Source organism: Eurypyga helias, unplaced genomic scaffold (assembly GCF_000690775.1).
Source record: "Eurypyga helias isolate BGI_N326 unplaced genomic scaffold, ASM69077v1 scaffold4482, whole genome shotgun sequence".
Classification (NCBI taxonomy): Eukaryota; Metazoa; Chordata; class Aves; order Eurypygiformes; family Eurypygidae; genus Eurypyga; species Eurypyga helias.
The window spans coordinates 12,207-26,002 of NW_010235149.1; the positions used below are offsets into that span (position 1 = coordinate 12,207).

Sequence of the window (13,796 nt, forward strand, 5' to 3'; positions counted from 1 at the left end):
ACTGTGAAGATGAGGTTTGTACTCTGCAGTCTCACAGGGACTGGAAGTACTTATCACTTGGCTCTAGGATCTGATATGCTAAGGAACAAGATCAGCCGCTTAAATAGGCAATTAGTTAGCTATTAGTTATGTAAACGTAGTAGTTATCACCTACACGAAATACATAAAGGTATGTAATCCCTCCAGTTCAATTGAACTATTAAGTTCTACTTTGAAGCAGCCTCGGGGTTGACATGCGTGTTACAAGCACAGATGCTTTCTCTGAAGCTACTAAATCCTTGAAAGTGTCTAGGGGAGAGAGAGAAAAATTGTTTCACGTGAACTTCCTTTTTATTCACAGAAAAATGATGAAAATGGGAATTGTTCCGGTGAAGGTATTGAGTTTCCAACAACTAACCTGTATGAACTGGAGAGCAGAGTTCTAACAGATCACTGGTCCATACCCTACAAGCGGGAAGAGTCTCTAGGCAAGTGCCTGATTGCATCCACCTACCTGGCAAGATTAGGTAAGTTCTCTCTCTACACATACAAAGGCTCGCTGTTCGAAGGATCTCACAGCCAGTACAGTGGGCAGTCTCTTCGCCTTAACCTTGCAGTTGTTGACTGAGCACCCTGCAGGATGATCCCATCTCTGTGAAAGTGGTTAACACTGACTGTTCTACCCAGTGCTCTAAAAAGAATGTCGGTCTCTTTTTTTTTTTTCCCCTCTAATTTGTTTACTTAAGCTTTTTTAAAAAGTGGAGCACATGTTTCTTTATGTTCTAATGACTGTAGCAATTGGTGTTTTTCAGAGCTGAATTACTGACTTTTTTTTTCATTGTGTGGGTTATTTTCTGTTCCTAAAAACAAGCTGTCATCTAAATCCATGCTGTACCACGCTTGTATAGCTGATTGTTTTTCCCTAGTGAAATGCTTATACTGCATTAGACCTGAATTTGACTTTTCTGCCTTCACTACTTTGGCTGGGTTAAGTGTTAGGGGGTGCATCTGCCCAACAGCTGCTATTTGAGAGTGCAAGATAGTTTTTCCATCGTGCCTGATGGCAGACTCAAAGGAGGTTATAATCTGTTGGAAGTTGTTAGGTGGTTCTGGTTTGCCTCGTTGTTTCTAAACTGTGTTAAAAGGCTGTACTAGATTTGGGTTTGGGTGGAGGCTGTGAAGCATCAGAAATGATCTGAAGTTAGTAACAAACTTTGAAGGGAGAAGTACTTACGGTGCTAATAATGCTTGAAGAAGTTGTAAAAAAAAAAAAAAAAGGAACTTTGGGAAACTGCTTATTTCTAAAAGGCAAGTTCTCTTGAGCCATGCTGTTTTGCGGCTGAAAAAGCATGTTAGTTAGGAATGAACAGGAGCACATTTATTACTGCTGGGTTTGGTTGGTGTTTCCGAAAACTTGCAGCGAGCTCTCTGAGGTAATCCTTAAGTTGGTTTTTTTTAAATACTTTAAAAAAGCACTCTCCTTTCTGTAAAGGTCTTTCTGATTCTGATGAGAATTGCAAGAGATTTATGGACAGATGCATGCCTGAAGCATTTAAAAAGGTAAGTGGGTACAGTAGACCAATTCAAGGTTTCTTTGCATTGTTTATGGTGGAAATAATGTCTTGTAATCCAGACTGCAGAAACTATGGTAATTAGTGAGTATGTTCTTAGATTGAAATCACAGATTATTTTCCTGGACTAAAACATACATAGACTTAGATTAAAATCATACAAAGTCCCAGTTCTGCAACTCTGGCCAATTCTGGCACATAGCTTCCCCCCCCCCCCCTTAAATGAAGAGCTCTCTAGCAATTAGTGGAGCCTGAAGACCTGTTTGAAGGTTTAAAGACCCTTGGATGCAGCTATTAGTGGCAAGAATCAGAATCAGATTTCCTTTAACTCTCTGCTCCTTCTTTGGAGGGTTGCTAAATTCTTTCTTACCTCTTTGAGTGACCTGTTTAGAATTTGTCTTTTCCTTCAGTGCTAAATGCCTAATGTGCTTCTCTGGCTGTTCTGTGGGTTATTGTGAATTTTCTTTACCGAGCTCCCCAGACCAATTTACTTCACACTATTCTATCCATTTCGGATATTGCTTAAATTTCTTGCTCAGTTTTTAGACCGTGTGTATAAAAATACATATACATCTTTTTAAAAGTTCCTCAGTACTAATCTTAGGATACTGAGAATATAACCATATCTAAGGAAGGTAGAAATTTAAGGGAAAAAAATATTTTTCCATTTGGCTATTAAAGTAGTAGCTTTACATATAATGCTTTTAAAGCACTTGGTATTTTTTGCATGTTAAATAAACAGTGTAGATTATCCTTCTGGAGGAGCAATCTGTAGGAATCTAAATTCAGAATGTGCTGAATTACAATTTGCTAAAATATTTTCAAGAAAGTCTTGTTTCTTAAGACGGTACCAAAAGTTATTGTATTTAAAGTGTTAAGCTTTAACTGCTCATGTTTAGGCACAGCTATCAAATTTGCAGATGGAAGCTTTGTGTCCTTTATAAACAGCCACATTAGACCAGATTTAAAGAACATGTTTCAGTAGGTGGGGAAGCAGCATTAAATACCTCTCTCTTCATGGTCCGTGTTCTTTGTTTTGCAATAGAAACTGCTCACAAAGTGTGAATTGGTAAATGGTTATTAGAGCTGAATCAGTGCAGCCTCGTGGCATGTCTACTTGAAGATTTAATAGTTGTCTTCAATCTGCAAACGAATTACTTGCATATTAGTTATTCTTTGCAAAGGTTATGGTCTTCAGTCGTGCGTGGAAATGGAAAACAGTTTGCTACATTTTATTTTCTGTCATAAACTGTGATTTAAGGTGTTCTTCAACAAAATTACAAATTTAATTAACTCTTAAGCCATTAGTGCAGCAAGAGTATCTGAAAACCACACCAGACTGTTTACTACTCTAAGGAAACATTTGCTCTGAAAACAGTCTCAGGATTTCAAAAATTTATTCTGTTCTGTGATTGTGCTCAAACTTCAAAAAATGACTTTTTAAATTTTTATTATTTTAGCTGTTGACATCCAGTGCTGTTCACAAATGGGGAACTGAAATCCATGAAGGAATATACAACATGCTTATGCTGCTGGTGGACCTGGTTGCAGAAAGAGTAAAACAAGATCCCATTCCTGTGGGCCTGCTCAGTGTACTCACAATGGTATCTGACCTCTTTGATGTCGTTTCTAACATTTGGGTGTTTGGTATTTCATATTTGCACTGCTGCTGCTTTTTTAAACTATATTTAAGTTGTGGTATATTGTCTTACAATCTGCATCTATTGCTTGCTGCAGATTTTTAACGTCCAGTATGCAATTCATAACAGGGTGAGTGCTCTTCGGAACTTTTGAAAATGAGCACTCTGGAGGGTGGGGGAAATCGCATCTGCAGCCAATTCACTGTTTATTTTTTCTGATACTTTGAGTTAATTTCCCCCTTTATACAGATACCTGACTCACACGGGTATTAGGTACTGTCTGTACAGAATGGAAGCTGTGAATGCTTTATACAGTGAGAACTGAGAGGCTGGAGCAGGAGTCTTCGGTTAAACTTTTTGCTGATCTTTAACTGTCAGCCAGGAGAATGCTCCACTGAAAAAGTCAGACATTGCCAAGATAAGTTTTGAGCCTGGCCTAAGCCATGCTGTTCACTGCCATGGGCTTTTCTTTCAAGGCATTTAACCCCGACAACGAGTATCATTTCAAGAATCGGATGAAGGTATGCCAGAGAAACTGGGCAGAAGTCTTCGGGGAGGGGAACATGCATGCTGTCTCACCCATCTCCACTTTTCAGAAGGTGAGCATGGACATGCCCTAAAACGTATTTTTAGGGTAGATATGCTTGTTTCAGAAAAAGATTGTTTTATTAGAAGGTATTTATAACACAGGGAAGCGTAAATGTGTCACCAAGAATTAAAGCAAATAGATCTTCAGTATATGTTGGTCTGTAGAAATGAATTTGCCCTCTCAAATTGTCCCAGTTCTCTATTAGAGGCTGGATTTAGAAATTGGTGTACTTTATGTTTGAGTATCACAACAATCAGATGGGTACATGTGTTGTATCTAAGGACTGACATCTGTTTGGCTGTTGAGTGTGAGATGACCAGGATAACTCAAAGTGTACAGTTCTAGCAGAGAACTCGTACTTTGCTGACAGCCAAGGATAGGATATCTTTAAGTCAGACACGCTGGCAAGGAGGCAGTTTTTGAGGTTTGCACTATCTTGTCACAGTTCTTCCAGATGGGTGGATCTAAAAAAAGGAGCCTTGGTGGTATTGATATCTCCTGCAGGAAACCAGTTTGTGGCCGTAGAAAGAAAAATCTACATCTGCTGCTTTGGGAACGGTTCTTTCATAATGTTCCGTGCTGCTAATGTGCTATAAATAGTTGCTTGTGAGTCAGCAGCCACAGCGCGTAGTGTTGCCACAGCACATGGTCAGTGATGTCAAGCGGAGTCCAAAAAAGGATGATGCTGATGAGAACCTCCCAGAGCTACAGCTACATGTGTAGTAAAGGAGCTGTTACAAACCCCTTGCTGTTTTCTTTGGAGTAATAGTGGTGTGGGTTAATGGACTGAATGTGTCTGTCCATATCTCTGTTTCAGAAGACAAATGTTTAGCATTGATTGTTGCAGCTACTAATTTGTTGATATTTTTAATTGTTCAAGGAACCTCATGGATGGCTGGTGGATCTGGTAAACAGGGTAGGTAAATGGAAACCAAGCAGAACTGTTATTTGTCACTTGAATTCACTGGGCTTCAGAGAGAATGTTGTTTTCCCCCTCTCCCCTGCCTTGTTCTTCTACTCTTCCCTTTTGTGACAATCACAAATTAAATAATTTAAGACTTTAATCCTGTCTGCACACAAGGAAAGGCCTTGCTAAATAAATCTTGTGGAGTTGGTGCTTTCTCCCTTGGACACCTGTGACAACTGTGACTAGAGGAAGTTGGGAGCTCAGCTTAGGCTGTGGTGCCGTTTTCCAGTCAAATGTGCTAGGCCAGTCAGCTGTTGCTGTATGTGGTCTAGCTTTCTTCCCTATGTCCCTTTTTACCCAAAACTGAGTTTCTATCTTGATGTTTAAACTGACACCGGGTATAAATTGCGTTCCTCAGTCTGGCCCTGAATTCCCATGAAAACAAAGCTTATGTTGAATGTGATGTTCCATGGTAAAGGATACTCGTTGGCATCCCAGGAACTCTCAGTGGAGTATTTTATGTAATAGGTTATTTAAAATACAAAATGCTATAGTTCACTAACATAATTACTTTATTTCAGTTTGCAGAGTTGGGTGGATTTTCAGCAATTCAGTCCAAACTCAATTCAGAAGATATTGAACTTGGGGTGAGTTCAGCTTCTGTCGCAAGACTTCTCTCTGTCTGTGACACACTTCAGCACAGAACCAGTAATGTCCATTTTGGCAGTGATCTTACCTTTGCTTTGGTACCAGAGCAACGTTCCCACATAGCCCTGGAGAAGTGATGTCAGACTGGAGGTCACATAAGGGTGTGTGTAAGAAACCTGACTGAAGAGCTTTTGAGACATCACAGAAAAGAGGAAGGGTTAGTGTACCCTTCTGGCTAAAATTCATCCTTCCAGTTAGACATCCATCAGTCTAGTTTCACTGTCATTTCACAAGTATGTCCCTGGTTTTCTGTTTACTTAGCTGCATTTAGCTGCAAGTGAATTGACTTCTGTCATTTATTATAGAAATAAATCCTTGTTTAAGGAAAAAAAAAAATCCCTAGGAAGACAAACACTGTCTAAGCCCAAGAAACTTTGAGCTGTGTCCAAAAACTGACTGGTTCATCAGTACTAAACTAACTTTGGTGACAAAGCCTAACTCAATTAGTTAGCTTCCAAATCTGTATTTGAAAGATTATGAGGTCTCCCAGGATTTGAAGAACAAGGAGGTTAAGGAAAAACCATGTCACTTAAACTCTTGGCCCTTGGTATAAAATCAGTCAGCTTGCAGTGAAATGCCAGTTGGAGAGAGGTCAGCTACTTTTCTTGGGGTGTTGGTATTTGCTACTCTGTAAAGAGATAGGTTTGTATATGAACATGACAGAAGAATAAGGAAACACAATTTAAATACTGATACTGCAATAGAAATTTTGACTTTGTTTAATGACTAATAACTTCTTGCTTAGGAAGGAAGTCTGGTTCAGCATCGCTTAGTCTAGGCCTTTGATTGCAGTGGTGCATCCTCAATTTCACAATTCTTGATCCAGTGTGAGAAGAAACCAATTTTGATATTATTTATTAGCAAACAAATTCCTTTATGCTTTATTTCTTGATGATAGCTATCACTTGAAAATCACAGAATCTTGGGTATATAATCCCAAATATAGCTGGGTAGTATAGGTATATAGTTTAGTTATAAAGTAAATAAGAATAAAATAATGCATTGAAGAGGTGTGCACATCTGTATGACATGTTTACAAAAGCTTTCTGCTGCTTTTAATACTGTGGGGAAGAAATTTGCCAGGTGGCTGTAACCTTAAGTCTTGTATTCATAGTTCTCATTTCTGTAAAAAGCATCCAAAATGTAATGTGTCCCTTTCTGTCTGTTTACTTCTGTGACTGAAAGAGGATTAATCACAGAACAGTTTGGGTTGGAAGGGACCTTCAAGACCATCCAGTTCCAACCCCCCTGCCATGGGCAGGGACACCTTTCACTAGACCAGGTTGCTCCAAGCCTCATCCCGCCTGGCCTTGGACACTTCCAGGGATGGGGCATCCACAGCTTCTCTGGGCAACCTGTCCCAGTGCTCCCCACCCTCTCTGGGAAGAATTTCATCCTCATGTCCAATCTAAACCTCCCCACTTTCAATTTAAACCCGTTACCCCCTGTCCTGTCACCACAGGCCCTTGTAAAAAGTCCCCACACACACCTTTCTTGAAGAAGAATTAGATCAAGAAGACTGAACAGAATGATGAGAGAACCAAAATTAGTGAAAATTTGGAAGGCTTTTTTATTTCAGGCAAAAATATATAGCATATATGGTATGCCATAGAGTAAATCTTTCTTGAGCCATGTATTGTAAAGGAGCTGCACACCAAAATTTGCTTTGTAGCAAATGACTGGAAATTATCGTAGGAGATAAGTAATACTTACTCTCCTTTATTTGCCTTCTAAGGTATAGCTCAGTAGCTCTGAAAATGTCTCTTATGTGCACCTAAACACTTGCTGTATTTTTTTCAGGCAATCTCTGCATTAGTCCAACCATTTGGAGTTTGTGCAGACTATCTTAACTCTTCCGTTGTACAGGTAAAATTTCAGCAAACAGTAAAGCCTTGAACCGTGTTGTAGTAGTTAGCTCAGATGTAGATGGAGTTCTCTGTTATAGTAGATCTTGGGCAGCGTGGTCTCAGAAAGACAACTACATGAGAACCTGTTCTTTTTATCGTAGGCATTTGAAAAACCAGAGGACTGAAAATTAGTTTACAACTGTGTTGGTGTGAAACTGGTGATTAATTCGAAAAGCCTTCAAGACTCACTTTGCATAAAGTACAAGAATCATTTTGAGCATCCTGAGGGTGATGGATATGAGGGCCCAATGTTCAGATTCATTTTCTAAGCCCAGTGATCTGTAGTCACTTACCTACATCTGCAACAGTGAGGAGCTTTGCCACTGCCGTTAGTGAGCTTCATCAGTGTAAAGCACGTGGGAAAAGAATCTCGCTTGATGGATGGATTTTGGTTTAAATTTAACTTTCTGACTGAGATCAAGCACATGGATATGAGGGTTTACACTGGAAAAAATTGTGGTACAGGAAAAATTTATTATATTTGTACATGCAGATATGCCCCAGGCTTCACACCTACACTCACCAACAAAAACTATTGAATTAATAAGTGATTGAAAGCCTTTATTTGAAGAGGGGGTAGTTAAGAGCCACTGGAAGTCAGAGAGGTGTATGCATCTAGTAACTGATGCATTTTCAATTATCTACTTGTTTCCTTTAAAACCAGTAGTATAGTGGTCTGAAAAGGCTTCTTACTCTAATGGCTTCTTTTTCTGGATGTTCCTAGCAGGATAGTTTCCTGTATGCTTTAGGTGTTGCTTTCTGTCTAAGATGACTGTGAGCTTTCAGCTACGTATATCACTTTGCTGCAGCTAGATCTTCTGAGTAATGTAAATGATTTCAGAAACATGAAATGATTGTCATGCCTTTTCTCACGTTATTTAGCCCATGCTGGATCCAATCATTCATAAAATGATTAAATATGTACAGAATGTAGAAGAGAAGGACTTGAAAGACAAGGTAATGTTTTTATATATTAAATATTTAGGAAGAACGTACTGTGTGTCTTGGAAATGCTGGCAACGTAGACTAGAACAATAGCTTTGTTTTCACTGGCAGAAACACAGCCTGTTCTGAACTCTGAGTGAATGACAGAACAAAATACATTTACCCAATTCCTTTCAATGCCCTTTTCCTTAGATGTATGATGTCACGACCCTTTTTAAAATACTTTGCTGCTGTTGCTATCAAATATGGTTTTGTTGGTCCCCTTTGAAGTGTGTGCAATGCTCGCTTCCAACTGACTTAAAGATGCTTACTATCATACAGTCCGTTAAATTCTTATAACGACTGTTGCATTAGCTGTTTGCTTCTGAGTATTTGGTAACTGTTGATAAAATGTCCCTGTAACTTGTGACTACTTCCTGTATTACTCTGAATTTGGCGTTCGGTTCTATTAAATTTTTGAGTGTTGTCTTTTTACTTAGACTTAAATGGTTAATTGTAAACAGGAAAGGGTGTGTAGGTTGTGTAACTACAGAGGAGGAATGTAGTGTACCAGATCTGTAGCAGGAGAGTCCCCTTGTTCTAGAACTTCTAGTGTGCCAGTTACACTTTCAGATGTACGTGGTACTACATTTCATAGATTAAACACTCTGGGTCACTACTCCTGCTCTTTGTGAATTGCTGAAGTTTGAAACAGAACAGCAAATAACGCAATGCTTCTATTTGTCTTCTGGTTTTGTTTTAAACAGAGACTAGTCAGTATTCCTGAGCTCTTGTCTGGTATCAAACTGCTGTGTATGCGCTTCCAACCTGATCTGGTAACGGCGGTAGATGACTTACGGCTGGACATACTGCTGCGCATGTTAAAATCTCCTCACTTCAGTGCAAAAATGAATTCCCTCAAAGAAGTAGGTTTGCTTTCTGTGCGTGTGTGTACATGTGCCTGTGCATAGGTGGGGTGGGTTGTTAGTAAATCATTGACACCACAGCCTTAAAGAAGAGATGGCGCAATATTTCCTGACAAATTGTTTTGCCTTAGCAAAAGTTCAGTTGGTAATAAATACAAAACCAAGTTAATATGGCAAGAGTTGTTTCTAATATTAGGAACTGCTTCAAGGACTGTGACCTCCCAATTAGAAAATGACTTGACATAGTTTGAACCTTTCTCTAAGAACTGCAATTTCTGATTGATTTATAAGCAATGCTCTATGCTATTCATTGAACATTGACTGTGAGGTAACCCTCATTAATTCAGAGCATCCTATGGAATATCCTTTTTCTCTCCTCCTCTCATTGAGAGAAAAGAGGGAAAAAAAACCCAACAAAATAAACTTAATCCTATATTGGTGTCTCAGTCCGGTTATATCAGATTATTACACTAGATAACTGGGAGCGGGGTGTGTGTGGTTATTATGGTTGTACATGGTTATATCAGATTATTACACTAGGTAACTGGGAGCGGGGGGTGTGTGTGTGGTTATTATGGTTGTACACTGTAGCAGCACCTAGGAGCTGGAGTTTATGGACGAGGGCTCATTGTGCAAGAAGTAGAAGAAAACAGTTTATTTTTCATGGGAGTTGTGTTTAAGCATTGAGTTGTTCATTCATCTCTTCCTTCCACAACTTGTACAATTTGTGTCCTAAAAAGGCCTTTTTTTTTTTTTTTGTAGTATGCAGAGATTGTAAGGTGTTTGAGAGTCCCTGTTTTGTGCTTTTTGCATCTTTATTTATGGGAAAATTGAGATGTTGAACCTCACTGCTCTTTGGTTCGTAATCATAAATGCCATGAACCTTGGTGAAGTTATACCAGTGGGGCTTTTGAAGGCTTTATCAGAAATGTACTCTTTCTCCCTTGAGTGACGAGCCTGTATTGATTCTGTATTGGATAAAAATAGGACACTGACTTGAGTGTAATGAGCAGAAACCTGTGAGAACCTACTTCTGGTGTATCTGTAGAAATATACCTGGCAGGACAGGCCATTTTTTGTGTGTCACACTGGGAATAAGAATGTACTGCATCAGAGACTGATGACAAGGAAGTGTTTCTGGTCAGGAATTTTCCTTTAAACAGTTTATTAAAAAAGAAAAACAAACAAACCCAAACAATCACAAAACAAACAAACAAAACCCCAAACAACCAAAACAACAACAATAATACCCTCAAAACCAAACAACAAGCAAATAAAAAGAAACCCAAACCACACCTGTACTGAAAATATTTCAGGATTCACACTTAAGCTTCACAGTAAGCCTTTTGAATAGACTTTGTTGTGTGCATGTGGGAATCATTGTTAGAATCTCATTTTGCAATTTCTAGGTAACGAAATTAATAGAAGACAGTACTGTGACCAAGTCAGTGAAGAATGCAATAGATACAGACAGACTGCTAAACTGGCTAGTAGAAAATTCTGTCCTGTCAATTGCTCTAGAAGGTAAGTGCTTTCACAAAGACTTTTGGCATGTGCTTTGAATGTCTTAAACTTACAGATTTCAGCTGTCCCTTTTTATTGGAACACTATTAAAAAAGGAGTTTTTGACATCTTCAAAATAGAGCAAGGAAAACCCTGTGAGTTCTGTTACTATCGTCTAGTCCTCTGACATCTGTGCAGATGTCTTCTGCTCTCCCTGGGGTTTTTACTCTGTTTTTCTATATTGTTAGCTCCTAGAAAAGAGAGAAAAGAGGTTTGGGTTTTTTCCAAGTAGTAAGGCCTTAGAGGTGCGAATTACTGTCGGGTGTATGAAGTAAAACAAAATAAAAACCAAAGGAGCCTTTTTTTAACTGATAGATTTGTTTGTAAGAGTAAAGAAAGACTTTTCAAATTGAGATAGCTTTGTCCTTCTCCCTTTTGAAAGAACTTGTTTATTCTTGTGACACTAATGTATCTAATACTGTTTCACATACATTGATTGAGTTGCCTGCCTTTGTTTCATAGGTAACATAGACCAAGCGCAGTACTGTGATCGTATAAAGGGAATTATCGAACTGCTGGGCAGTAAATTATCTTTAGATGAGCTCACTAAAATTTGGAGAATTCAGGTAAGCAACTGAGACTGGGCAGGTACTTTTAGACTGTCTTACAAAAGCTGATGTTCTAGTGGTGGGGTTTTTTGGTTTATAATATAGGCATCTCTATTGAGAAGTGGAGGTGTTGAGATTTTAACAGTGTAATTAATGCAGAGGCTTTCTTCTACTTCTTCCTTTTACCATTTAAAATCAAGTGTTTTGGCAATTTCTTGTAACACAGCTGTTCAGTCTTATGGTGAAGTTCAGTTCTTTGCAGTAAGTGTTAAGGGGCTACAAAAATACTTGACTTGGAACAAGAGGTTGTCAGCCTGAAATAGGTGATAGGGTGTTTGTCTAGACCAAAGACTATGCCTAAGGGTATTAATTTTTGTGGCTGGAGGTACAAATTTGAATATAGCTCACAGTGACTTTAAATAGGGCAAAACTGTATGACTTCCCATTTAACTTCTTATACTTAGATATAATTGACTGGCAAGTCATCTTTTTCCATCCTCTTTGTGTATGTTCTACTTATCGCTGTGTGGGAAAGGTGGTTTGACTGCTTAATATAAATTATATGGAAGTTTTGACCAGAAACATGGTCTTCTGCTGCAGGAAATGGTATTCCTTCTCTGGCCAAGCATTGAAGTTTTAGTCTAAACTCTTTGGACACTGTCAGGTCTGCAATAGGTGCAGGCATGGTAGCAAGTCTTTTGTGTTTAGTAGAGCTGAACTATGATTCTAGTTTGCTCACTTTTACCCTTTAATAAAATGCAATACTTCCTCCCCCCCTTCTGACTGTTGTTACCATGGTGCTCCCTCAGTGTGGGAGGAATTTTGTATTGCTCACTTGTGAGTAAAGCCTGCAAGAGTGCCAGGGATGGAGCACCCCACTCATTAACTTAACCAAGGAATAGATATGGTGCCGTTTGTATTGCTGGCACCACACCTTACAGTGGTACGTGCCATTGCAGTGTCAGAAGCTGCTGTAATAATGGCAGACTAACTTGTTCTTTCCTGCTCTAGAACTATTTCCAAAGACCTCTCTGCCTGTGAATGAGAGCAGAGGGTTATTCTTACCTTGCGTTTCTAACGTGTCAAAAGCTCTTATCTGTCCTCATTAGTATAAACAGTAGGATAACGCTTACATGAAGATCTTTCTCTGTCTCCTGTGGGATAAAGACCTACCTTCATGTGTTTTCTTCCTCTTTTCAGTCGGGACAATCATCCACTGTGATTGAAAACATACATACCATTATTGCTGCAGCTGCTGTGAAGTTTAGCTCTGATCAGCTCAATCATTTATTTGTCCTAATCCAAAAGGTAAGCTTTCACATGAATTTACATACCTTAGGAATAGAATTAAGGAGACATACTTGTGCATCCAGCCTACCCGAAGCCAAATGCCTTGAATAAATTTGTATTTTCTAGATAAAAATATAAAATTGGCTATAAAGTAACGCTCTTAATACTGATTTTCTTTTGTTGTTAACCCAAAAGCCTCATGTGCTACTGGTATTACTAATTGACTTAGATTTTAAGTACCTTATATAAGCAGTGCTAAGATACTTAAATATAATAATAAAATCTCACTTGTTAATCTCTTCTAAAACACATTTGAAAAAAAGTTGAGCAAATCAGTGCTGCAACTCCCACTAACAGAAATAAGGAAACGGGCATGGTGGAAATGTACTCATTCTTATTTCGGTTTTCCTGCAGTAGAACTATTGTAAATTGTATTTTTACGTACACTTGAGACTTACCAGACTGATGGTGCTTGCTGCTGTAACAGTGAACTTGATTTCTTTGCCACACAGAGCTGGGAGACAGAGAGTGATAGAGTGCGACAGAAGCTGTTGAGCCTGATAGGGCGCATTGGTCGAGAAGCACGGGTGGAGACAACCACCGGAAAGGCATGTGAACGTGAAATAAAATACCTTCTTTTTTTCTTTATTACACGTAAGGCTGCTAGTCTCTGTTCTTCTTAGGTTCTGACTAATCTTGCACTTCTTCCTCTAGGTTCTGGAGGTACTTTGGGAGCTGGCTCATCTCCCAACATTACCATGTAGTCTTATTCAGCAGGCCTTGGAGGAACATCTGACAATCCTCAGTGATGCCTATGCAGTGAAAGAGGCAATCAAAAGAAGCTACATCATCAAATGCATAGAGGATATTAAGAGGGTTGGTTTATTATTTGATCTTTTCCAAAATGAAATGTTACCTAGCCTTGATGTTGCCCTTTCTTTCAAGATGCACAAATTGCGTGTCCCATCTGTAAGTTCTTACCTTGGGGAGTCCATGAGAGGGGTAGGCTTTGTGTGAGCCAGTTTGTTGACCATGAGACTCATAGTAAGTCTCTTGCCTTTGTTTTAAGCAAATTTTCAGCACAAGGAGTGATCAGTTTATGGGAAACTACCAGGATGGGCCCAAGGTTAGAATTTGCAAATGGAACCACTCTAAAGGTATGTCAGTATTTTAACTGTCCCTTTCATGTGAAAGCCTAGATTAGTTTTTTTTGAGTTAAGCATGTGTCCTGGCATGGCCATTCA

At 39.0% G+C, this 13,796-nt stretch overlaps 1 protein-coding gene across 1 annotated transcript in view; it reads left to right on the top strand.

Moving 5' to 3' along the window:
* The first annotated feature begins 346 nt into the window (after nucleotides 1-346).
* USP24 (ubiquitin specific peptidase 24) overlaps nucleotides 347-13,796 on the top strand; it is a 50,962-nt gene continuing 37,512 nt past the window's right edge. The window contains exons 1-14 of the mRNA XM_010146642.1: nucleotides 347-506; nucleotides 1,472-1,539; nucleotides 3,011-3,154; nucleotides 3,667-3,789; nucleotides 4,660-4,695; nucleotides 5,268-5,333; nucleotides 7,195-7,260; nucleotides 8,184-8,258; nucleotides 8,993-9,151; nucleotides 10,561-10,675; nucleotides 11,177-11,280; nucleotides 12,463-12,570; nucleotides 13,065-13,160; nucleotides 13,267-13,428. Of these exons, the coding sequence (XP_010144944.1) occupies nucleotides 1,507-1,539; nucleotides 3,011-3,154; nucleotides 3,667-3,789; nucleotides 4,660-4,695; nucleotides 5,268-5,333; nucleotides 7,195-7,260; nucleotides 8,184-8,258; nucleotides 8,993-9,151; nucleotides 10,561-10,675; nucleotides 11,177-11,280; nucleotides 12,463-12,570; nucleotides 13,065-13,160; nucleotides 13,267-13,428 (1,287 nt within the window). The 5' untranslated portion in view covers nucleotides 347-506; nucleotides 1,472-1,506. The remainder of the gene's footprint in view (nucleotides 507-1,471; nucleotides 1,540-3,010; nucleotides 3,155-3,666; nucleotides 3,790-4,659; nucleotides 4,696-5,267; nucleotides 5,334-7,194; nucleotides 7,261-8,183; nucleotides 8,259-8,992; nucleotides 9,152-10,560; nucleotides 10,676-11,176; nucleotides 11,281-12,462; nucleotides 12,571-13,064; nucleotides 13,161-13,266; nucleotides 13,429-13,796) is intronic.